This window comes from Oncorhynchus keta, chromosome 19 (genome assembly GCF_023373465.1).
Source record: "Oncorhynchus keta strain PuntledgeMale-10-30-2019 chromosome 19, Oket_V2, whole genome shotgun sequence".
In the NCBI taxonomy this organism is placed as follows: domain Eukaryota; kingdom Metazoa; phylum Chordata; class Actinopteri; order Salmoniformes; family Salmonidae; genus Oncorhynchus; species Oncorhynchus keta.
In genome coordinates, this window is record NC_068439.1 from 39081939 (window position 1) to 39107873 (window position 25935).

The 25935-nt window shown below is 44.6% G+C and overlaps 2 protein-coding genes across 4 annotated transcripts in view; both read right to left on the minus strand.

Moving 5' to 3' along the window:
• Positions 1-134: 134 nt before the first annotated feature.
• Positions 135-10682, minus strand: LOC118398260 (adenylyl cyclase-associated protein 1-like). The gene is made up of 13 exons (XM_035793424.2): positions 10515-10682; positions 7771-7872; positions 7426-7526; positions 7214-7291; positions 6712-6855; positions 6263-6348; positions 6033-6138; positions 5148-5313; positions 3442-3623; positions 2375-2498; positions 2208-2290; positions 1536-1679; positions 135-1388 (listed from the first exon to the last, which is right to left on the minus strand). Exons 2-13 carry the CDS (start codon positions 7868-7870, stop codon positions 1305-1307), a joined length of 1398 nt encoding a protein of 465 aa, XP_035649317.1. The 5' UTR covers positions 7871-7872; positions 10515-10682; the 3' UTR covers positions 135-1304.
• Positions 10683-13510: 2828 nt separating this feature from the next.
• Positions 13511-25935, minus strand: part of LOC118398262 (dyslexia-associated protein KIAA0319-like protein) — a 36693-nt gene continuing 24268 nt past the window's right edge. For all 3 annotated transcript variants that reach the window (XM_052470551.1, XM_035793428.2, XM_035793429.2), the window contains exons 5-22: positions 24385-24616; positions 24017-24115; positions 23663-23760; positions 23382-23469; positions 22967-23059; positions 22386-22518; positions 19856-20084; positions 19532-19655; positions 19129-19261; positions 18652-18800; positions 18065-18216; positions 17445-17583; positions 17015-17174; positions 16508-16650; positions 16008-16130; positions 15705-15795; positions 15470-15564; positions 13511-15376 (exon numbers count right to left, since the gene is read on the minus strand). In XM_052470551.1, the coding sequence (XP_052326511.1) occupies positions 15180-15376; positions 15470-15564; positions 15705-15795; positions 16008-16130; positions 16508-16650; positions 17015-17174; positions 17445-17583; positions 18065-18216; positions 18652-18800; positions 19129-19261; positions 19532-19655; positions 19856-20084; positions 22386-22518; positions 22967-23059; positions 23382-23469; positions 23663-23760; positions 24017-24115; positions 24385-24616 (2478 nt within the window). In that variant the 3' untranslated portion in view covers positions 13511-15179. The remainder of the gene's footprint in view (positions 15377-15469; positions 15565-15704; positions 15796-16007; positions 16131-16507; positions 16651-17014; positions 17175-17444; positions 17584-18064; positions 18217-18651; positions 18801-19128; positions 19262-19531; positions 19656-19855; positions 20085-22385; positions 22519-22966; positions 23060-23381; positions 23470-23662; positions 23761-24016; positions 24116-24384; positions 24617-25935) is intronic.

The window sequence follows — 25935 nt, forward strand, 5'->3', positions numbered from 1 at the left end:
CATTAAGTTTCCCCAGCTCTCCTTGTGAAAAGTGGTAAACAATGGTCTCTGGGAAAATTAGCCAAACATAAGGGCACATCACAAATCGCATTCCATATTCAGCCTGAAGCAGATGGAGAAAAATCACCCAAGACTGATTTCTTATAATTATTTTATTGCAACATTTGTCTTCCTCCAGTACTGATGAGCAAAATGTTGATTCTTGACCCAAATAAAGAGGCAAAAGAAACTCCACAGAGCATGACCGCTACAACAGGATAACCACAGATGTTGTAGACAAGAGTGGCTAGGTGGATTGATGTGTAGGTGATGGCGACAGTGGAGTTAAGACAACTCTAGCATTAAAAAGAAATGTATACACAGATCGTTACAACAGTCATTCAGAGCTTAAGGGAGGTAACCCCAAACTTAGCCAATAATGATTCTTCAAGAATATGTTTGTTTGTCTTGTCTATCTCTAGAACCACTCACTTCCAGCTTGTGCTGAAGTCAAGTCACACTCACCACATACTTCCATCATTCTCCCTCTTTCTTCGCCACAGTTCACCTCCATATGTCTCAATAATATGGAATGTTAATTTAAAAATGCTAAAGGGAATGTTTTGGGAACTAAACTTTTTATTTTTCAATCTTTTTTCAGCATTTTGATTATTTTTTATTTATTTTTAAAGACAGTGATCCTGCACGCAACTCGTCATTTCACCGACTTAAGAGCGATGACATATAGTTAATCAATCCCTATGAAATGTTAATTACGTCGCCTGTAAAGAGGGGCTTGGTTGTACATGTGCTTCACGGATGAATTGCATAAATGAAACAAACCTTCGACTCCTGAACACCTGCCCCCCGACCAGAGGGGAAATGGGAACCCTATTAAATGATTGGTTGAAGGAAACAGGAAGCATAGCCTGATTGGCATAGGAGTTTAAACCACAGAGAAGGTGTGATAAATAAACATAATAGTGGGAGCAAGGCTTTTATCATTTGCTGGAATGTACAGATCAAATCAGAAATGATCCTGGTTGTTGGCAAACTCATTTGAATGCACTCACTGGCCATGAGGATAACCAAATCGAATAACAAGCTGCTCCCTGCAATTGGCTGAAGGAACGCTCCAGATACAGCAAGCAGTCCTTTCATTGGCTGAAGGAAGAAACAGCGAAAGCTGTGATTGGCGGATAGGAAAACATTTTGGGCTAGGTTGGCACCTCAGTCTACTTTGTGGTTTGGTTAGCTGGTTGGTCGGTCGATCAGTCAGGTAGGCATTTGCAAAGGGGAGGCTGTTACGAGTGCTGGCTGCCCCTCTATCCAGCGATCTCTGTACAAGTGGTGACTAGCTTCTTGCCATCCCAGACAGTCTTGAACTGTTCAGGAACAGGGATCTCAGTCTAAGAGAGAGAGAGAGACAAAGGAGAAAACGTTAGTTTATCATCAATAATATATGCCATGCCAATAATATATGCCATCAACATTTCCACATAACACGTATTACTATGCCACCTAGATGCCCCAAATTCCCCCATAAATGTACTCACATAGTCTCCATCTTTACCAGGTACCAGCACGTTCATCTCTGAGCTCTTGGCGCTGACGATCTCACACTCCAGCGAATCTTTGCTCAAGTACACATGGCAACCGTCAGTCTTGTTGATGGAGATGGTGGGCACCTTGCCCAAGACCTGAACACACCAGATAGGGTTAAAGCTGCAATGTCATTTTTGGGCAACTCAACCAAATTCACATAGATATGCAATTCTCATTGAAAGAAAGTCTAAGCAGCCATATATATATATATATATCTGTTCTATGTATGCAATTTCTATGCTTCCCATTAAGTTATATTTTTGTGTCTTATACTTTCGTTTTTGTACACCAGCGGTTTAGATGGTACAATGATTCTTTGCACTAAAGTTGCTTGTTTTGTCACAAACTGAAATTATAATTTTAGCAACCAGGAAATAGCAGAGCGATGTCTGCATAGAGCATCTTTAAGAGTGAATCAACTACAATTAAATCATCTGTTGGGTACAGTGCATAGACAAAACAGCCACAACAGTTTGGAAAACATGCATAGTACTAGTCACATTGGAGACTTTTAATATGTAAATGGTAATGAGACAAAAGCTGATGTGATCTGTTGTCACCGTTGTGCCAGGCCTTTTCACACAGTGTCCATTTCCGCATGAATCCATTTTAAAAATACACACCTGGACCTTGACGTCCCTGCAGTTGATAACCTCGATAATGCCCACAACATCGTCAAAGACCAGGCCCAGTTTCTTACAGTTGTCTGCAAGAAAGGAATCATATTAACAAATGCCCTTCGTTAGCCTTTTAATTTGTTCACGCACGGGAACATGGGGTCCGCCCTTACCTAAAGTGATGGAGTTTATCTTGCCCTTGATCTGCAGGGTGCTGTTGTTACACTTGAAGGCGTACACCACTTGCTTGAGCTCTGTGTCACTGATCACCAGGCCCTGGACACCCTCCTGGTTCTCCTATAGGTCATCACACAGGAGGGAGAGCTGTTAGGCGTTAGGGAGAAAATATACTGGCTTGGGGCTGTCATGATCAGTGCGTGCTAAACCCGTGCATTCAGTTTTCAGCGGCAAACCAACAGCCCACTTATCTGAAATACGCCCATCATGAGTTCACTGTAGTGGAAACTCTCCTTATATAGTAGATATTTTTATAGTACAAATATTTATAAACCACTGGGTTTACTATGACTCATATAAAGCCTACAATTGGGTGCACCAAGTAAACCACATGGAGTCATGCACACCAATGTTTGGAAACACTTCCATGTTGCATATGTTGGGAAACACAGCCAAGCCCTTAAAGTAACTGTCCATTGTTTCCAGATTTGGATGAAAAATGAACAATCATTTATTAAAGTGGGAGTCAAATAGTCTTCCAAACAATGGTAATTAAGTACGTTAGAAAGCACCTTTCGGTGTTGGAATGTGTGGGCGTACCCTAAAAACAGAACGGTATGGGCGTATAATGGTGATAAAAATATTCATGCGAGTTGACCGCTGATTGGCCAGCTCATCCTCTTCAGGAGGATGACATCATCCTCTATGAGGAAATAGCTTATTTTTTTTTAAAAGGTTTGTTTCTAATATTATTTTTTGTCCAATTTATGCTTTGGCCACAGATTCAAGTATAACATTCAACAACATTATTTGGATATGAATTAACAAAATAAGAACTTTAAAAAAAAGTGAGATTTTCACTGACAGTTACTTTAAGGGGCTGTGGAGAGAGAACATTGCCTAGAGGAACCGTTTTCCCAAAGGAGGAACTGACTGTCAGAGAAGCAGATGTGGTGCACTGATGAAACTCTCCGGGCCTGTTTGTCAGTCTATTTGTTTCCCTCTGGCTCTACCATCCATGCCCCCGCTGCTGAAGCTACACTACTTTTCCAATCCAGCTCACCACTTTCCACTTTTTGCCGTCAAGCTCCAAAACGGGGGGCAGCTTGCGAGAGGAGGCGGCGGCGGCGGTGACAGCCGGCTTGGAGGTAGTGAAGGGCTTGGGCCCTGTGCGCACCGGGCCGGTCTGAGTCCTCAGGTTGGGGTTCTTGTGAGTCATCTGGTCTTTGGGCACGTGCTTCAGGCCTTGGGACATAAAGTAATAAAAAGGTACGAGATGGGGAACACAAATACTTACATTTTAGTCATTTACCAGATGCTATTATTAGAGTAACATACAGTAAGATGGGTGAGACATTTAAATATATATTTTACCTTTATGTAACCAGGCAAGTCAGTTAAGAACAAATTCTTATTTTCAATGACTGCCTAAGGAACAGTGGGTTAACTGCCTTGTCAGCTCGGGGATTCGATCTTGCAACCTTCCGGTTACTAGTCCAATGCACTAACCACTAGGCTACCCTACCGCCCACATGGTGGTACTGTGCTGGTAGACAAGGAATGCCCTCCTGTACTCCCTGTTCACCCACGACTGCGTGGCCAAACGCGACAACACCATAATTAAGTTTGCTGACGACAACAGTGGGAGGCCTGATCAACGACAACGATGAAACAGCCTATAGGAAAGTCAGAGACATGGCAGTGTGGTACCAGGACAACCTCTCCCTCAATGTGAGCTGATCGTGGACTACAGGAAAAGGAGGGCCGAACAGACCCCCATTAACGTCAACGGGGCTGAAGTGGAGCGGGTCAAGAGTTTGAAGTTCCTTGGTGTCCACATCACCAACAAACTGTCATGGTCCAAACACACCAAGACAGTTGTGAAGAGGGCACGACAACACCTTTTCCCCCCTCAGGAGACTGAAAAGATTTGGCATGGGTCCCCAAATCCTCAAAAAGTTCTACAGCTGCACCATCGAGAGCATCCTGACTGGTTGCAGCACCGCCTGGTATGGCAACTGCTCGGCATCCGATCGTAAGGTGCTACAGAGGGTATTGCGTACGGCCCAGTACGTCACTGGGGCCAAGCTTCCTGCCATCAAGGACCTATGTAATAGGCGGTGTCAGAGGAAAGCCCATAAAATTGTCAGACACTTCAGTCACCCAAGTCAGACTGTTCTCTCTGCTACCGCATGGCAAGCAGTACCGGAACACCAAGTCTAGGACCAAAAGGCTCGTTAACAGCTTCTACCCCCAAGCTGTATGACCTCTGAACAATTAATCAAATAGCCACCCAGACTACTTACATCCATTCCCCCTCCTTGTTTTTCACACTGCTGCTACAAGCTGTTTATCATCTAGGGATATTCACTTTATAAATGACCTCTACTAACTTGTACCCCCGCACAATGACTCGGTACTGGTACCCCCTGTATATAGCCTCGTTATTGAGAGTAGGCTGCCATTGTAAAAAATAATTTGTTCTTAACCGACTTGCCTAGTTAAATAAAATAGTAATGTCCTTGTTTTTATGTTACACCTGTTGTATTCAGCTCATCAAATCAAATTTGGTTTACACAACGGGTGGCCCCGGACACTGAATCTAAGGGCTAGGGTCAATCTGCTTCTCAAATTTTCTTTATTTAACCAAGTAAGTCACATTGAGAAGGACATCTTTTTCAAGTGAGCCCTGTATGTTCCAAAGTACTTCTTAATCAATTGAGCTTCTGATTCTTGAGAACTTTTGAGGATTCATTATTCAACACGTACCCTTGGTGACGTCAGCTCCCTTGTTGAGGGAAGCGAAGAGTGCGTTTCGGTTGTCTGGTCCCTGGTCTCCGCTGCCACCAGACGACGCCATGGGAGGGGGAGGAGGTCCGGGGGGAGGAGGACCGGCACAGGGAGGAGGAGCTGCAGAGGCAGAGGCTACTGGACCCTGGGATGGACGAAACACACATGCACACATGGTCATTTCCTGGTTATACACATGCCTAGACATGGTCATTTCCTGGTTATACACATGCCTAGACATGGCCATTTCCTGGTTATACACATGCCTAGACATGGCCATTTCCTGGTTATACACATGCCTAGACATGGCCATTTCCTGGTTATACACATGCCTAGACATGGTCATTTCCTGGTTATACACATGCCTAGACATGGCCATTTCCTGGTTATACACATGCCTAGACATGGCCATTTCCTGGTTATACACATGCCTAGACATGGCCATTTCCAGCTCTTAAAAAACTTGGTCTAATTCAATAAAATTGTTTGAATTGTGCAGATAGGAAAGGGCTGACGAGTAACAAACAACGGTGGCTTTACCTTTGCCCTCTTATCGCACATAAATCCAAAGACAACACTTGATTACCGAGTGTGACGTTTAGTTCTGTGCTGATAGAAAGGTCAAACAGAGCCAAGTCTAACGATTCCATATTTCACAAGACAGAGCTTCACGCATGTTCGATAAACATAATTAGAACGTTTCTATTCGGAAACGTTCCACTTTCCTAAATAAGCCCATGTCATTATTTTACTCCTATGGTAACGGTTAGGATCACCCCCAACACTACGTCTGTTGAAGCTGACAAAGTGAATCCTTCCTGTACTGACACGAGGAGAGAGAGAGAGTAAAGTGAAAGGCCTTACAGTCTTGCTCCAGGCCAGTCCGGTGGTGTGGTGCTGTTTGACGTAGTTCTGCAGCTCAGTCCAGATAGACAAGTAGGCCTTCACCCAGTCCACATGCTTCTGGTCCCTAAGGTGTAGGACACAAGGGAATTGAACACAACAGGAGGGAGACCAAAGGATGAAGAAAATATACAGTATCCAACTATGAGAGAGTGTGGAGCTTAACTACGTAGGGGACTTGTAGTCCTTACTTCTCCTTGTAGTCCTTGAGAACCCGGTTGGTGTAGAACTGGGCAGCATCCTGCATCTCCTTCACATAGGGACCTGGTTTAGGAGCCTGGAAGAGCAAGAACGTCATAAGAACGTTGCAGGAGAGTTGTTCCTCGTCAAACAGAGCTCGTGTGGAGACAGCTGGTGTGATGGCTTACAATGGCTTTTCAATGTTGCTTCCACTGGCATACCAAAGTCTAGGTTTACAATGCAGAAGGTCTCATTAATATTCATTCATCAAAACAATAATTATAATTCCAGAGTTCTAACAGTGACGCACTGTTGCTTGACGAAATTTGTTCAAATTTCACTGCCAAACAACCGTCTCAGACTTCTACTGAATGAAAGACATGCTTGTTTCCGGCAATTACACACTGCCCCCACACACACTGGTGGCGGTGGCAATGTCAAGCCCCTCCTCTCCCCTCACCATGGCGACCCAGCCGAGGGCAGGCACGCTCTCGCTGACGGCCGAGAGGTGGTTGAAGAGGGGCGAGGAGCGGTTCTGCTCGCGGAACGTCTGCACCTGCTGGATCACTTTGGAGACGGGGGCCAGGAGAGCAGTCAAGGATGCCTATAGAGGGAAAATAACCATGACTTAAATCAGAACATTCTAGAGATGCAAAGAAACAAATGTGTTTGTGCCCGATGACAAAAAATGATATAATCTAACTGTCAACCAGGGTGCAATAGAATGGGTAAAAGGGAATATCATTAAATGAGATAATGTGTGGCAAGGAAAAACTTAAGGAAACCATGCTATGGCATTGGAATTAGTTGACCCAATTGCTACACTGCTGATTCATTGCCAATACATCCGTTAATGAGGCAATTACAGTATATCCACTGTTCAGTTGATCTTAATAATGACTTATTCTGCTAAAAACTTATGTTGAGGGTTAAGAGGATTGATGATGGATGAACCAACTCACATCAGAGGGTTTCTGGGAGCAGGAGGAGGTGACCAGGAGCTGTCTCTGACAGGAGAACGCCTGCTTCATCATGTCCGCCTGAGAGAGGCGGGGAGAAATTAGAGAAAGGTCCCGGTTTGGTTAATTGTATGCTACACATCCACTGATAAGCATGGCAGGAGACGTGATGAGCATTCCAAGGCAACTTGTCCCTCTAGTGCAATTTAACTTACATGCTTCTGGACGTCACCCCCTATCTGCTGGCTGAGGGTCATGTACTGGCCAACAGATCCGGTGATGATGGCATCATAGGCCTCCACGTACGCTGCCACAACTGCAAGGAATGGGTGGCAACAGGGAGAAACGTCAGATACCAACATTTATGGGTTGTTTGTTCTGCTTGTGAGTCATGTTTTAATTTCACCTCCATTATCTAAAACAAACTATGACAACTGGTACTGTGGACGTTTCTTTAGCATTATTAGAACCTGGACTCGCTACTCCATCTCAGTCTTTCCATGATTTCTTGCATTCATGTTTGTGTGAAATGGGCTACAATATGGAAAAGTCCAGGTTACCTCCAGAGCCACCAGCAGAGCCACCTCCATCGCCCGACACGGCTTCCAGACGACCCACAGCCACCTCCAGCCGCTGCACCAGACTTGCCAACTCTGCCATTCCTGGGGAGAGACGACACATCAGCTAAGGTGGGTTCATTGGTCACTGCTTGTTTGCTAACAAAGTATCACTAGCTGTCATTGACAACCAAGTGGGTTTGACAGCAGAATTAGTGACGGGGACATTCTCCCCCACCATTTTGGCCACTCATTTAAAGTTTAAATTGCATTTGTAGGCCTACTTCACGCAGCATGTTAGCCTACATCTTGTCATTCCGTCAAGTCATATACTGTCTACTAAAAATAGGCAGCATACTGCAATTTTGCCAATAAAATCTGAGATTGTGGCCATAGACAACTGGACTGACAACAAAAATGGGAAGACAATTGTTTCCTTTAACCCAACTTGTGGTTTAAAAAGAGGCCTGGAATGTGTTTGGGGGACATGTTAAGACCTGATGAGTACAGGTATGCAGGTAATAAGACAGCCCTTCCCTCCCTGATATTCCCATTCCCATTTCCCAATACCCGGCTCATATTAAAATGTAACCACTCATAACTACACAGGCTTAGTGCACACAGCTAAATCTATATATTCTCAACAACAGTCCTCTGTGTTGACAAAGTGGTAAGTGTTAGATCTCTACTGTTGTGAAATGCCCTTGCACGAGTGCACCCCCCAGGCCTAGAGGCTGACATTGCATAACAGAAACCAGATCGCTTGTTCATCTGAGTGAGTGTCAGGTACTGTCACCTGAGTGGAAACACAAAGACCTCACCCCATTAATGACAGTGGATCCATGTCGCTCTATTCTGCTGGGATAATCCCCTCAGCATTCACTCTCCCAGAGCAATATGTTGCTTGTGACATAGGGCAGGGGCATGCTAAATGCCACCAAATGATTCAATGGCTTTTGATTTGGTTTGAGATTAACCTTTCAGCCTCTAAATCAAGGTCTTGTTCATGTTAGAGAAATACATGCAGACCCACTTGTTTTATGGGGAGCAGATGACAATGACAATAAGCAAACACCATGACATTAACCATTAAGAGAGACTGGTAATAATCAGCCATCGGGGTTTTCCCGGCCGGTTACTTGCTTGTCACTTTGCAAATGTCTGATGCCGGGCAGAGATGCAGTCTTCATTTTCGATGTCAATAACATTTCGCTGCCTCAGAGACACTAACTCATGCTTTGGAAATATGTTAAGAAAAATGGTTGGCGCTACTATTAAGGTGCTAGGGGTCAAGCAGACAGGTCTGGAGGTCATTCGTGATATATTATGTGTGTATGTATGCAGTTACAGCCAAACTGCCCTCATGGGAATAGACATCTCTGCACACCATACCTATCCCTGATCTACATGTATGGGCGAGGCCTGTACTTGGAAGATTGGCTATACAAGGGCTGGTGGACCCAGAGTTAAACTTTTATTTTACTTCCTTGTTGCCATGTCAGTGCCATGCCTCAACCTAGGCCTGCTCCTGTGACTAAAGCAGGACGGGACAACTTTAGTTGCTTATATGGACAGTTAGAAAAGTGCTTAAAGTGCACTTGGAAAGTAGGACGAAGTCTTATTGCAAACTCCAGCTAAACATCTGTTTTCCAAAGGCTGGGCATGTTTCAAACGCATTGTATTATTCAAGGGCCCTCTAAGCACATTGGCAATGGCACATAGTTTCCCTTTTTAGCATGGATCAGGACCTATGAATGACGGATTGAAGTAGGTTAACTACACATTTCGCCAACAGCCTCGGGCTCGCCAACAGCCTCCGGGTAGAGCGCGCTTAAAATGCTTTCAGACATAAAGGGAAAATGCACTTAGGCGCAGTCTGCTGTGTGTTCTAGTCTGGGATAAAATAAATAAATAATAGAAAACAGGTCATTTCTGCTTTAGTAAGGAATAAGTAGGGCAAACATACGCCGGCGTCTTGCGCCTACCGGTATCCAGAGCCAAACAGTTTTTGGGATGCCCAATGTTTCATCTAGCTATCATGGTTAGGTAGCCAGCGAAGCACTGCTAATCTTTACAAGCCGATGACAATGATATTGGGACTCGACCGAGGTAGTTAGCTATAGCTAGAAAGCAACAACGAAACAGCTAAGGTTAGTTGTGGCGTATTCATTATGCCGATGTTGCAAAACGTTTCTCAAACGGAAGCAAACGAAACGGGGTTGAACCTACCTGAATTTGTCCAATAGAAACTCTAGCTTTGTTTCGTTCGGTTCTTAAACTGTAACGTGAACGGTTTATGTAATGAAAACACCATTTTACATGAAAAAGGTTGGTTAGCAAAGTTAAACTACTACCAGTTAACGATTTATTCAGGCAGATAGAGTCCCGAACTCGACCAAAATACTAATGAGCAAAAATACTCCGGTCCCTCTGTTTCGGCATTTCCTGTATTTTTTTTGCACACCCCTCCCTTGTTGCGCTAGTCTGCAAAATTGAATCACTTCACATTTGGATTAAAATATTAAATGCATCAAAATACTGCAACCATGGAATAATGTCTTGTTACTACAAATTGACAATCAGCCAGCAATCGACCCAGCATCACGCGAAATCATAATTTCTGAATAATCAATGCAATGGAGTCGGAGGCGCATTATGACACGGACAAGTTCGCACTTCTAAAACAATTTAGGAGGAGGTAATATAAGGTAGCATATGCCCAAAGAGTTATAAAACGTCATCCTTACCTGCTAACTTGGACAAGCAGCACTGATTATGTATTTAATCACTGTCAATAGTCTATGGGAGAGTGCCGAGCAAGCGGACTGACTGACTGCTCTGCCTTATTCTTCCTGTATGAATGTAGCAGTTCCCAGCTGTCACCGCGCGGCGTTTCCGCCCTTATTCGCGCAACCATTCCTTTCCCTTATAAGGAGAAGAGAGTGAAGATAACTGAAAGACAACACAAAAAAAACATCTTTCCTTCCTCTTCTTCTGAAATAAACATGTCGTCCCACTTTCTGGTCTCCGTTGCAATTGACAAGATCTGTCATTGTTCCAAACACTGTATGTCCCGATGCCCTATAACTGTGATACATTGCTCATTATAGCATACTGTAGGGTCGGCCTACTGATGTGACGTCCATACTCGCTCTACCCCTCAGCCTCACCACAATTTGACAGTCAGCACAATTTGGGGCCAGTTTTGACTACCTATGTAATGGAGGTGGTTCAGTCAACCACACTTGCTTGATGATCTTGCCAGTGAGACCTGAAGGCTTGCTCTAGCTCCCTGGCCAGGAGCAATGCCCAGGCTTTATATCAGCGGGCTAACACAGTCTTGTGGTGTACAGACAACCGAGTTCAAACCCATACGGTGCTGTAACCTGGATTCAGTCAATTGATGCCACCGATCACAGGTCGTTGTGGAGAGGAGACCTGCGGTGGTGACCAACCTTGCCTTTAACCTGAAGAGGTCAGGTCTAAACTCAGAAGGCATTGAGATAATCAGCTTTATTTTGAAATGTTTTTTTTTTTTTTAAATTGGCCAACAGTCTTGTTGAACCCGGATTCCCCCCCAACAAGATTTAGATGCAAGTGGCTGTTCCACTGGTTGTCATAGGTGTTTGCACCAATTTGTAAGTCGCTCTGGATAAGAGCGTCTGCTAAATGACTTAAATGTAAATGTAAAACACACATCCAGTTTACAAATCCCCACTGCCCTTCTCAGCATAGGCTGCCATTAGTAACGGCCATCAAATAGATGTATTCAGTGTCACAGCCAGTCAGTCACCTGACAGTGAAAGACTGCCATTAATGAACTGATTTACTTGGCGTTAGTATTTTCATGGGTGGCAAGCAATTAGTTAATAAACATTTGTTGCAAGTGGTGTGTGAAATAGTTTAACACAGTGTACCCCTAATTCTCGTCTGAACACGTCTCTGTTGAGTTGCTGTTTCAGATCAGGGGATCGCAACACACAACTGAAATAATGGCAGTGTTTGAGCGCATTAGCCAGTGGTGGGAAAAGTACCCAATTGTCATAATTAACGTAAAGATACCTTAATAGAAAGTTACTCAAGTAAAAGTCGGCCAGTAAAATACTACTTGAGTAAGTTTAAAAGTATTTGGTTTTAAATATACTTAAGTATCAAAATAAATGTAATTGCTAAAATATACTAAAAAGGAAAAATAATTTAAAATCCCTTAAGCAAAGCAGACAGCACCATTTTCTTGTTTTCAAAATGTATGGATAGCCAGAGGCACACACCCCAACACTGAAACATTATTTAAAAAAATATTAATGTATTAGTGAGTCGCCAGGCCAGAGGCAGTAGGGATGACCATGTGTCGGACGACGCTAGGCCAACTGTGCGCCGCCCTATGGGACTCCCGATCACGGAGGATGTGATGCAACCTGGATGTAGCGAAGCAAGTTGTCAAAAATATAAATAGTTGAGTACAGATACCCCAAAAAACTACTTAAATTAGAACTTAAGTATTTGTACTCCTCTGGCATTAGCGACTACGCAGACTGACTGATCTACAAATCCCCTTTGCATCCAAATAACTCATTGTACGTCAGTCAGCCCATTGTGATCAGACTGTGGCATTTATACTCTCAAGCACCAATGTTTGTTAGTCCGTCATTCAATCTCTGATGCGAGTTAGATTTAAAGACTTGCATGCTCTGGATCTTTGGCAGCTACTTAATTTAAAATATATATATATATATATATTATTCTCTAAACCTCCGGATTGAATGTGTTAATTTGGAGTTCCTACATGCATAATCTCTGAGCAGAATTTCTGTTTTACTTTAATTTGCCAAGAAATCCCTAGTTTGAAAGTAAATGTTTTTCTGGAAGCCATCTCCCCAACGTGGACCAGAACCCCTAGCAGCCTCTCACCATTTGAGTGACAGCTAGCAAGATGTAGCAGAGTGAGAGCGAGTGAGCAATGTTGTGGTGCACACATCTGCATTTGACAGTACATTTTCGGGGACCACTATTGGCTAGTGAGCACTACCTTCAGAACAACTGGCTAAAAAGTATTAGATCATCTCTTTAACTCAATCTCATTACTGACTGGGTATTCAAAGCCGTTAAGTCAACACTCAGTGGCGAGGTGATTAAACTTACACACTGCACCCGGTCTAGTCTATAGAGAGATCAAAGTCAAGCAGACGGAATAACATTAATGAGACCAAAGGCGGCCATCATCTAAGATGGCTTCATCTCATCAATTAGTGTTATGGAGCACTAAAAGGGGAACCACAGTCCACAATGGTCAGCCATAAAAGAGAATGAAAAGAGAATGAAATCTGTAAGTGGCAACAGAATAGATAGCTGTGTAGTAGTGTATGCCATTACAGCAGCGTTTCCCAAACTCGATCCTCAGGACCCTAGGGGGTGCACGTTTTTGTTTTGGCCCTAACACTACACAGCTGATTCAAATGATCAAAGCTTGATGGTCAGTTGATTATTTGAATCAGCTGTGTAGCGCAAAGGGCAAAACCCAAAACCTGCACCCCTTGGGGAAACCCTGTATTACAGTGTTTTCTCAAATGGGTCACAGTTGGTCTCTCCTGAGTCAGAGTACTAAAGACTTTATAGACTTGTTGTGGCTGGAATAAAACAGGATATGTTTAGGGTAGGTCACAAGACTTTTGCAGATGTTTTAGGTTAGCTATAACCTAAGACTTTGGGAGTCTTGACAAAAAAAAACTTTTTAAAAAGGGTGGACAAATTAAAACATTTGATTTTAATTGATTGATAATCCAGTTTCATCAGGTCTGGTCACATATCGAGGGGAATCCTTCACAAAACAATATTGTTATTGAACAACTAAATTATCACAGAATCCCTTCATTTTGTTGCTGATCCCCGTCTGCCTTCAGTGGACTCCATGTCCCAGAATGAACGCTACCAATCTTTTATAAAATGTGCTCGACTAGTGCAACGGAGAAGCAGCACGAGAGCTCATTTCACAGAGCGTTCCTCTGATTAGAAGGGGGCTTTCCTCTGAGAAACATTCAACCACCAAAACAGTAGCTAAAGTCAGACAGAAGGGTCAGGGTTCACAGTAACCTACAAGCAAAGTGACAACTCCAAATTTGAATGGTGGAGGTACATGCTGGGCAATGTGGTCCCACTCCGAATCTACGGCTGAACTGAAGAAATTCCTAATCCATGTGTGGATCAGCACTTGTTCAGTTAGCAGCCTGTGAGAGCAGTGGAGATACAGACAGAGCCACAGTGAGCATGAAAAACAAAGTGCATCAGAATCTAAATAAATAAAAATCGGTCAAAAGGAATCTTAAAAACAGACAAGATGTTAAGTGGTCTTCCAGGCTCGAGCAGTCGTCTGAGGTGAGTGAGTAGGAAGCATTGCCCCTTTCTTCCCCATGTGTCATTGGTGTCATCTTCGTCATCATCAACTCCCAGGAACAGTCATAGGGGTTAGGGGCGTCAATGTTGTGTAGTCCAGTGTGTCATCCAGTGAGTTCATACAGTATGAGGCATGGCTCTCGTAAAACAGCATTTCCCAGGATCCTCTGACTGACCAACATGGCTGACAGCAGCAGTTTCGACTCTCAATGCTGGTTAAGTGTCAAACAAACACATAACGCTTTTCAGAAACAAGACGTTTTGGCAAAATGGCCAAAAGCACACATATTCTGATTTTAGACACATTCAGACACACACAACATGGCTAACTCGTGCAGACCTAACCACCATTCAAACATGAATACATATACATACGACTGCAGCCGTACTGTCTCATGCACAGATATCTAGATTTGTTTTCATCTAGACAGGTTACAATATGATTGACAAGTAACTTATGTCAGAGTGGAGTTGGCCAGCGTTGAGTTTTGAGTCACGCATCCTGGGAAGAGGTGTGTGTCTTAGAGGAATTCTGTGTGTGTGTGTGTGTGTGTGTGTGTGTGTGTGTGTGAGAGAGACGGGCTCAGTTTCCATGTGGTTCACGTTGACATTGGAGTGAAGTAAAGTTCCTGTCTGAAGGGAACAGGATCGTCTTGACTAGCAGTCTCCCGTTTTTTCCTTCTAGAAGTGTGTGTGTGTGTGGGGGGGGTACATTCATGTCTCAGGGGTGAACAGCGCTCAACTTGGCATTCTGACCATTCGTTACCCTATCAACTCCCCCATTTTTCCATTAAATGGAGTGTCCTTCTCAAAGGTTAAACCTCATCTCCATCTTGGCTCAGTGTGGGCGCAGGGAAGTTTCAATACAGGGGTGTGTAGCTTGATCCCGTGTCCAACAGAGTACTCTCTCATTCTCCAGGATCCATGCGTCTTAAGTGTCCTATGGGTGGAGAGGTGCACGGTTTGTGTGGTGGAGAAGAGCGAGAGAGAGGGGGGGTGAGGGTTTCCCCCACCCTCTGTTGCTATAGCTGCTCCTCTCTTTGCTTTTTACTCCTGGTGGGACCCTGGCCGTTTCTCAGGGTTCCGTTCTGGGGTCGGAGGAGGTGACCTCGTTCCCGGTCCGTCCACGGGACCCCTCCCTGCCCGTCGTCACTGTCCAGGTCAGAGTCAGAGTGCATGAGGGCCGAGGAGGAGGGAGCGGGGGCTGGCTTCATTCTGCCTGGTGGGGGAGGGATTTGCAGTGTTCAACTTATTCAAAGATAATAAGTGACAGAGAGTAGATTTTGTGTGTGTGTGTTTGTGTGTGTGTTACCAGTTCGGGGTGGGTGTAGCTCCAGGCTGTCCTGCTCTTCGCCATTAAGCATCTTATAGCGACTTTTGCTCTTGTGGCGCACTTTACCCCTACGCCTGCTCAAAACACACAGTCCTGTCAGTCTGCTTGTTACACATTACAGAAGGGACAATAAGTACGTACTTAAACAGAGTAGTACGCCATGAAATGTAAAAGAAGCAACATCATATTACTATGCAACATGTAAATCTCTTACCTGCGGTAACAACATACCATAACCCAGACAACGGTCGCGATGACAACCACAATCATGAAGGATGCTATGGTTACGTACAGCACACTCCATTCTGAAAGAGAGAGAATCAATAGAAGTCGCAGGTTGTCCGAATGAGAGCGCTTGAATTCCAGCACTTTCCGCACTAGGCATTTCCACGACAACGCTCCCTACTGTGTGTCATACTCTGAAGTAAAGTCGGGAGGTCACGTGACTCCTCGCAGTATCCTAATAATATACAATGTCATCATCTTCAACTCCACGAGTGTCCACTCCGCTGCTCACCACAGTTGCTCTCTTGGTCCCACAGCTGTGCCTTGATAAAGTTCTCCATCCAGAAAGGGTGGCAGACGCAGGTCCGCGTGAACGAGTCACAATCCCCGTGGCTGGAGCAGTTCAGCTGGCAGACTGCAGGGGGAGAGAGAGAGACGCTAGAGACAGGTTGTCCCCCAGTGTCTTTCTTGACATCTTCTTGGTCAAAGACAACAAACCTATCCTAACTGTCTAGTAAGTTTGGTCTCTCTCACCCGGAGAACAATACAACAAAAAATATTCAACTTGGAAGTTGCAAGTTAGAAAACAAGGAAAAGTCAAAAGAAACTTAAGTGCCCATATACTTTGCATGTCACAAACGTAAAAAAAGATACACGAAACAAATCATTTCATTCACAGAGCAAACTCTCCAAGTGCTTTTTATGTAACTCAACTAAGTTTCAATTCATTAGTTCTCATACATTCCTCCATCCGTGTATTCCTTTTCTCTTCTCTCGTGTCTTAATACTCACTGACTGTGTCCACCCGCCGCGCCTTGAAGATGAGGAAGTCATTCTTCTGTTTGCGTAGTTTGTTGCGCAGCCCCAGAGCCACGCTGTGACCGGACAGAGGGGAGCGACCCGGACCCCCAGACACCAAGAAAACCAGACGAGTACTGAGAGGAGAGGAATGGAGACGGGAAGAAATTAACAGATTCGCTCAAGCTGAGGACAAATCAATAGATTCGCTCAACCAGCCGTATTATGACATTCTTAGTTATTCTAACAATTGCCTCTCAGATTCATACCATGTAAGTGTTGTAAAAAAAATTAAATTACATTGTCATTACAACCCCAAAGTGTTATCAACTGATTTAAATCAGAGTCAGATGGGCCAAAACAAGATAAAATATGATATGCATGTCAGAGAAAGTATATTCCTGTGTTCTTGCACTTAAAATTGCAATATAATAACTTATTGTGCCAATAGAGTTGAGTGAGTTGAATTGAAGAGACCGAATATAGTGGAAAGGAGCTGACCTGTGCTCGTTGAAGGCGCTGACCTCGCGTACGATGATGTCACTGTCGAGCACGCCCAGCAGCACGCCCACCTGCCTGAGCAGCATGTCTCTCTGGCGGTGGGACACCTGGGACACAGACACCTCCAGCACCAGCTCCACCAGGTCACGCTGCCACACATCTGACAGGAGAGAGAGAGGGAATGTGTAGGAGCCATTTCTGCTGTGTGTGATATATATTTGTGTGAGTGTGTAATCCAGTCTTAAATAGATTATTGTTCCCATAGATCTGAATGGATTGGGTGTAAGGAATATGGTGGAAATATAACACTATCGTACCAAAAAGCTTGCTGAAGCTATAGCCACATCCATTTGATTCATTCAGACCTAGTGTCTAGGGGTTGATTTTGCACTGGGCATGTGTGTATGTAGACCATGAAGAGCCCACTGACCTGGTTTGACCTCTACAGTCCCTCTGTCTGAGCTGCTCTGGCCCTTGCTGTCTGTCACAGTCAAAGTGAAGCTGTACTTTCCCTCCACCAGGTTAGTGAGAAACAGCACCGCCTGGTGGTCGGAGTTGTTCAGTACATCCTGGAGGATGGAACACAATTCTTCAGACAAGATGCATTTTATTTGCATTTGATCAATTACAATGAGATTGAATTAAGAAATGTGTCATCAGCATGAGACAAAGCCTGATTAAGACATTGAATAATGTGATAATTGCAGAATGTATTTTCTAGCTGCTTGCAATGGCCTACATTACTGAAAAAATAAATGTAGACAAACTGTTGTCTGAGCAGAACACAATTCTTACTCCAAATACTTCCAAGTAGCTCATTGTATGCAACTATTGTTAAGCAGAATGTTAATCATGAGAAATGCAAGAGTACGATAAGAATGCTTTTACTTAATACAACATGGAGGAAATGTTTTCTAGATGGCATTTGTTCGTTTACTTACTTCGGGTTCATTGTGCTTGCCTGCCACAGATCACCTAATACTTCATGATATTTTCTGTAAATATTTCTGTTATTCATTATAGCACCACGGAGTGGACTCAGTCTCTCACCCCTGCTGCTGGGCTACTGTCGTCACGGGTCCACAAGTAGCCGACTCCGCCCTTGTCGTCTGTGGAGTGGGAACCGTCCAGGGCTGCAGTCCGCAGGGGCAGAGAGATGGCCGGCCTGGACTGGACATGGGCTACTGGGGGCTGGTCTAACTCTGGAAGAGAGCAGACAAGACACATTTAAGGACATTGCAGTGCCAAAGAGTATTCTGAAATACTCTGTACGCGGTTCCCACGCACCTGGTAAAACTATAGGTGAGGGAGTTATACTTAGGTTATACTTCAAAGAGTACTGATATTCAGCTCGGCAAGACTTCAGTTGACAAAATATTTGAGTTCATCTCGTGAGACCATTACCTTGTAAAGCCTGTTTTTGAAAGCTTCATACAGTTCAGTCTCTGATACATTTCCTTGTCGGCAATTCTATATTAAATAACTGTGTTTTTCTGCTAAAACTCGTCTCAGCACCCAGGAAAAAAAAAAGAGACAAAAGGAAAATCATACTCTTATGAAACGAGAAAAAAACAAATTTAAACAAAAAAAAACCAGAACAAACACACGCACCACACACACACACAGAGGACAGTTACCCTCTCGGACGATGACTGTGACCGTGTCGGTGCTCGCCAGATCCCTCTCGTCCGTCACGGTCAGGCTGAACTCGTACTCGCCCACCTGCAGCCCCGTCACCGTGGCAACGGCGCCGTCGGCGTTCTCGATCTTCACTCCGTCCGGGCCCCTGAGAAGAGAGAGACGACCATCACAGAGTCAAACAGGTGGAGAAACAGCAGCTCCACTGTCACCACAGAGCACTGAACTGCACCATATAACATGAGGTGGAAAAGAAGAGAGCTCTAAAGTGTCATCTCCACTCACCATATTGCCTCTGGTAGTTGAACTAAGTGTCATTCAAGCACAGAGAACAGGGAGTGGTGTCATTTGCCAAAGTGTGGTGTGTGTGTGTGTGTGTGTGTGTGTGTGTGTATGTATTTGGGAGTGTGTATGAGAGAAAGTGAGTGCGTGAGCTCAAACGTGAGCATGCATGTAGTAGGTGTGTGAATACTGACTTGCTCTGTTTCCAGTGGTAGGTGGAGATATTCTGGTCGTCCGTGCTCTTGCTGCCGTCCAGAGTGGTGCGGTCCACAGGTAGGGTCAGCTCCTTCTCTGGGCCGGGGTCCGCTACTGGGGGCTTATTGTTCTCTGAGGAGGATGGAACACAAGCAGGCGCGGGGGAAACGTAGACTTTGGTGACACGAGGACAATATCCGTATATAACCGTATTTTCATCGTTTGTCTCTGTTCATCAAGGTTAAAAAAACATCCATTCAGATATGTTATATAACAGCAATGAATGAGAGACAATGTGTGGCTTATTTCTTGTAAATCAGGCCATGATATTCAAGCAATTACCACTGCAGTGGTGTTGAAATTAGCCATAAATACACATGATCTATATGCTGCTGATTTTACCTGGCTGGACGATAACAGTGACCTGTGCCGTGTCCTGCTGTCCGGCTGTGTCTGTGACAGTGAGCTGGAAGGTGTAGTCTCCTTCCTGCATGGCAGATAGCTGCAGAGTGGGAGTCCGCACGCCCTATAAGTCGAGGAAAAGAATGGTCAAGATGGGAGAGAAGAATTTCCCTTTTCTTGTTGGTGTCGAAATGAAGAATTTCCATTTTAAAACTACAAAAAAAGCTTTATTTTCAGAAAACAAAACACCTCAAATCCCCATGATTGCTCGGTAAGACATGTGCATGGTCCCTGACATGGCCACCTCTGGTGCTCCTCTCTCACCTGCATCTCCACCACCTTGCCCTTGCTCTCGGGGCTGAGCGACCACTCGTAGGCCAGCGGCTCGTGGTCGTCCGCGCTCTGGTTGCCGTGCAGCGTGACAGCGTTGCGCGGTAGCGTGATGACCTGGTTGGGCCCGGCGTTGGCCACCGGCCGGTAGTCCATGGCCTTGCTGACCGACAGCGTGGCCTGGGTGGAGCTCTGGGCCCCGTCTGAGTCCGTAACCGTCAGACTGAAGGGGAGAGAATAGGGGGGGGGTAAGTTTGTGATAGGAATTTGTCTAACGTCCTTGCTTTTGTCTAAGACCTAGCCTTCACCCTATGGCTGAAATGGGGAGAGGGGGTGAGGGGCAAATGCTTGTGAAATGGTATGGAGGAAAACAGCTGAACAAAGAGATAGACAGGGAATACAAGATGGCATGCCCATAGAAACAACTAGGTATATTTAAGCAATATGGCCCGAGGGGGTGTGGTATACGGCCAATATACGCCGGCAAAGGGCTGTTCTTACACGCAAAGCGGACACAGCCCTTAGCCGTGGTACCACAAACCCAGAGGTGCCTTATTGCTATTATAAACTGGTTACCAGCGTAATTAGAGCAGTAACAAGAAATGTTGTGTCATACCCGGGCCGGGGTATATGATCTGATATACCACGGCTGTCAGCCAATCAGCATTCAGGGCTCGAACCACCCAGTTTATAAAAAGCATTATAAACTGGGTGGTTCGAGCCCTGAATGCTCTGCGTCGCGTCGTGCCTAAGAACAGCCCTTAGCCGTGGTATAGTGGCAAGATAAAGTGTGTGAACCCTTTGGAATTACCTTGATTTCTGCATAAATTGGTCATAAAATTTGATCTGATCTTCATCAAAGTCACAACAATAGACAAACAGTGTGCTTAAACTAATATCACACAAATTATTGTATTTTTCTTGTCTATATTGAATACATAATTTAAACATTCACAGTGTAGGTTGGAAAAAGTATGTGAACCCCAATGCTAATGACTTTTCCAAAAGCTAATTGGAGTCATGGGTCATCTAACCTAGAGTCCAATCAATGAGATGAGATTGGAATGTTGGTGAGAGCTGCCTTGCCCTATAAAACACTCACAAAATGTGAGTTTGCTATTCACAAGAAGCATTGCCTGATGTGAACCATGCCACGAACAAAAGAGATCTCAGAAGACCTAAGATTAAGAATGGTTGACTTGCATAAAGCTGGAAAGGGTTACAAAAGTATCTCTAAAAGTCAGTCCGGTAAGACAAATGGTCTATAAATGGAAAAATTTCAGCACTGTTGCTACTCTCCCTAGGAGTGGCCGTCTTGCAAAGATGACTGCAAGAGCACAGCGCAGAACACTCAATGAGGTTAAGAAGAATCCTAGTGTCAGCGAAAGACTTACAGAAATATCTGGAACATGCATCTCTGTTGACGAGTCTACAATACGTAAAACACTAAACAAGAATGGTGTTGGTGTGAGGACACCACGGAAGAAGCCACTGCTGTCCAAATAAAACATTGCTGCACGTCTGAAGTTTGCAAGAGCACCTGGATGTTCCACAGAGCTACTGGCAAAATATTCTGTGGACAGATGAAACTACAGTTGGGTTGTCTGGAAGGAAACACAACACTATGTGTGGAGGAAAAAGGCACAGCACACCAACATCAAAACCTCATCCCAACTGTAAACTATGGTGGAGGGAGGATCATGGTTTGGGGCTGCTTTGCTGCCTCAGGGCCTGGACAGCTTGCTATCATCTACGGAAAAATGAATTCTCAAGTCTATCAAGACATTTTGCAGGAGAATGTTAGGCTGTCCTCCAAATGAAGCTCAACAGAAGTTGGGTGATGCAACAGGACAACGACCCAAAACGCAGAAGTAAATAAACAACAGAATGGCTTCAGAGGAAAATGCGCCTTCTGGTGTGGCCCAGTCAGTCCTGACCTCAACCCGATTGAGATGCTGTGGCAGGACCTCAAGAGAACGGTTCACACCAGACATCCCAACAATATTGCTGAACTGAAACAGGAATGGTCCAAAATTCCTCCTGCCCGTTGTGCAGGTCTGATCCGCAACTACAGAAAACGTTTGGTTGACGTTATTGTTGCCAAAGGAGGGTCAACCAGTTATTAAATCCAAGGGTTCACATACTTTCCCACCCTTTCACTGTGAATGTTTACAAGGTGTGTTCAACAAAGACATGAAAATGTATAATTGTTTGAGTGTTATTAGTTTAAGCCGCCTGTGTTTGTCTATTATTGATGAAGATCAGATCAAATATTAAGACCAATTTATGCAGAAATCCAGGTAATTCCAAAGGGTTCACATACTTTATCTTGCCACTGTATATTGACCATATACTACACCCCCTCAGCTTTCATTGCTGAAATATGTAGAGAAAATACAAGACTGTGCATGCCCATGGAGAAGGTGACAGCGCCAGGAGCTGTACAACGGTAATGAAAGTGTCGGCACTAGGTAGAACAACTACGAAGCTCCACATACCCATTGAGAAGACAAGGGAACAGTACCTGAATGTGTAGTTCCCTGGGACCAGGCCGGTGAGGGTGAGGATTTGGGTGTCTGCCGAGACCTTCTCCTCCCTCAGCGGGCCCTTCACCTCCTCCCAATGCCACGCCACCACCTTGTCATCGTCTGTGCTCTCTGATGGGGCCGAAACACAGGGAGAGGAGGAAGACAGGACAGGAAGAAGAGGGGGAAAAGAACCAGATAAAAACCAAACGGTCCAGAAATGTCTAGGCCACCCTGCCTATACTTTTGCCCGTCTCAACCCTGACTACAAAAGTTTCTCCCCCATTGTTTTATGGAATAACTGCACAGGGTGTTGACAGAGGACCTTTGCACCAAACCAAAGATAAACATCTCGCATTCTAGGGTAAATACCGGTTCTTGTCCTAAAACGGTCTAGCTACAATGTCAATGTACGGCAGTAGAGCTATAATCTAAATAAATACACCCGTGACAAAATCTGTCTGTTTTTTGTAAGCAAAGAACTAGACAAGATGCGACATAAAATCCCCTTTGACATCCACAGATGGTGCAATTCCAGTTTATTTGATTTGATTGTGACCAACGAGACGGGTGAACTCACGGCTGCCGTCGATCACCGTGGAGCTGGTTGGCAAGGATATCTCCTGGAACTTAGGGGAAACCACAGCAACGGGCAGCTTGTTTATCCGCGGCTCTGTGAGGTGGAAGAGGTTAGCTAATTGGCTGAACGGTACAGTTGGGCCGTGTTCATTAGGGCACGAGTAGCCAAACCCGAAAACATGCATTTCTTATTGGACAACTCCAGGTAATCCATCCCCGTTTCAGTCTGCTATCCTCCGTTCCGTTCTAACGAACACGCCCCCCAGGTAGGAGTCATTGTCGACGTTTCAGTATAAGCCCAATAATGGGAACGTCGAGGGAGGTGACCTTTAAGATGTGACAGTTTACACAGGTTCCTACTGAAGAGAATATCAAAACACAGTCAATACAAGTCATGTTAGCTTAAACCACCCCACCTGGTTTGACTGTGACGTTGACAAAGCCCTCTCCATATGCTCCGTCCCTGCCCACGGTCACCTCAAACTCATACAGCCCCACCGTCAGCTGAACACAAGAGCCAGAGAGAGGTTGAATTGGAGGGACCACAATAATAACGGTTTCTCATAGTATTACAGTATTACAGTACTGTTATGAATGGTTCTAGTCATACATTCAATCTCAGTTAAAAGAGGCCTGAGAGTTTGAACAGAGAGAGAGATGAGAGAGGTAACGGTTGAACTAATTCAAGGAGCTGTACCTTGCTGAGCTTGAGCGTCTCGCTGTGTTTCCCCTCCATCTCTCCACTGTAGTCTTTGGGATGAGTTCTCAAGAGCCAGTCAAATTCATAGTCGGTCCCTTTTCGAGACGTGAGAGAGAGAGCAATCAAAGCAGAGGATGTAAGCTATGACCAATGGCATGCATGGATACAGAGCTCGCCTTAGTGCCAGTCTGTTTTCTACGTTAGCTCACTCGTGTGCCGTGGTCGTGCCAAATGAAACCGATAAGCTTATACAGAACTCGGGTGAGACGTGGACTACACGGGTTGTGTATTAACACAGGTGTATGATACAGTTTAACTAAGTAATAACTCAGGTAGGTTGAGTAGTCGTACCTTGCTTGGGCGCTGGCACCACAAAGGCGTTGAGTTCCACCTCGTTGCGCGGCAGCGTGACCTCCACACTCTCGCCTGCCGACACCACCAATTCCCGCACTGTCATGGAAACCACAGGATTTGCATGGATTGAAACGGAGGGCGGAAACACTGAAACAGAAGCTCATTCAAAGTGCAAACAGTAGACGTACATCTGCAGTGGGTGCCAGTTTATGAACGGGAGTAGATATTTAGAGCTACACGTTTCTTCCTTCCACGAAGACACGCCTCAGCACGTCCATTTTGTTATTAGTACGTTATTAACCAAACAGTTGTCAAGGGTGGCTTTTGAGGGACACACGGTCAGAGTTCAGCGTCCACTGCCTTACCAGCCTGCGTTGGTGATGTAGTGACTGTAGGAGCAGTAGTGGGGAGCACAGAGCTGCTGTTGGAAGGTGTGTCTCTGGTGTCCTCCGACGTGGAGTTCTGCTGTGAGGGTGATGGAGCTTCTCCACTCCCATTGGTTAACTGACTGGGATTCTTATCAGATGTTTGAGGGAGGGCCACACCGCTGGCGATGTCGACCGTTGGAGCTGGACGCTCTGCATCCTTGGAAACCCGCTGTCAAGACATGGATGTACTTCATGAACTTCAGATAAGAATGGAAAAATGACGAGCGACATTGGCTACATTGTACCGTCTTCAACAGGCTTCGTGAAGTAAACACTGCAGTTACAGTCGGAAAGTATTTAGACTTTTTTTTCCATTTTGTTACGTTGCAGCTTTACTCTAAAAAAGGGAATAAATAAGAAAATGTTCCTCATCAATCTACACACAGCATCCCATAATGAAAAAACAAACTTTTTAAAAAAAAGTTTTGAACGTTTATAAGAAATTTAAAACAGAAATACAATACCGGTCAAAAGTTTTAGAACACCTACTCATTCAAGGTTTTTTCTTTATTTGTACTATTTCTACATTGTAGAATAATAGTGACGACATCAAAACTATTAATTAACACATATGGAATCTTGTAGTAATCAAAAACAGGGTTAAATTCTTCAAATAGCCACCCTTTGCTTTAATGAAAGCTTTGCACACTATTGGTATTCTCTCAACCAGCTTCATGAGGTAGTCACCTGGAATGCTTTTCAATTAACAGGTGTGCCTTGTTAAAAGTTAATTTGTGGAATTTCTTTCCTTCTTAATGCATTTGAGCCAATCAGTTGTGTTGTGACAAGGTAGAGGTGGTATACAGAAGACAGCCCTATTTGGTAAAAGACCAAGTCCATATTATGGCAAGAACAGCTCAAATAAGCAAAGAGAAACAACAGTCCATCATTACTTTAAGACATGAAGCTCAGTCAATACAGAAAATAGCAAGAACTTTGAACGCTTCTTTAAGTGCAGTCGCAAAAACCATCAAGCACCATGATGAAACTGGCTCTCATGAGGACAACCACAGGAAAGGGCAACCCAGAGTTACCTCTGCTGCAGAGGATAAGGTCATTAGAGTTACCAGCCTCAGAAATTGCAGCCCAAATAAATGCTTCACAGAATTCAAGTAACAGACACATCAACATCAACTGTTCAGAGGAGATTGCGTTAATCAGGCACTCATGGTTAAATTACTGCAAAGAAACCACAACTAAAGGACACCAATAATAGAGACTCGCTTGGGCCAAGAAACACGAGCAAATTGACATTGTGGGCAGACGCAGTGTGGGTGAACGGATGATTTCCGCATGTGTGGTTCCCACCGTGAAGCATGGAGGAGGTGTGATGGAGTGGGGGTGCTTTGCTGGTGACACTATGATTTATTGAGAATTCAAGGCACACTTAACCAGCATGGCTACCACAGCATTCTGCAGCGATACGCCATCCCATCTGGTTTGTGCTTAGTCCCACTATCAGTTGTTTTTCAACAGGACAATGACCCA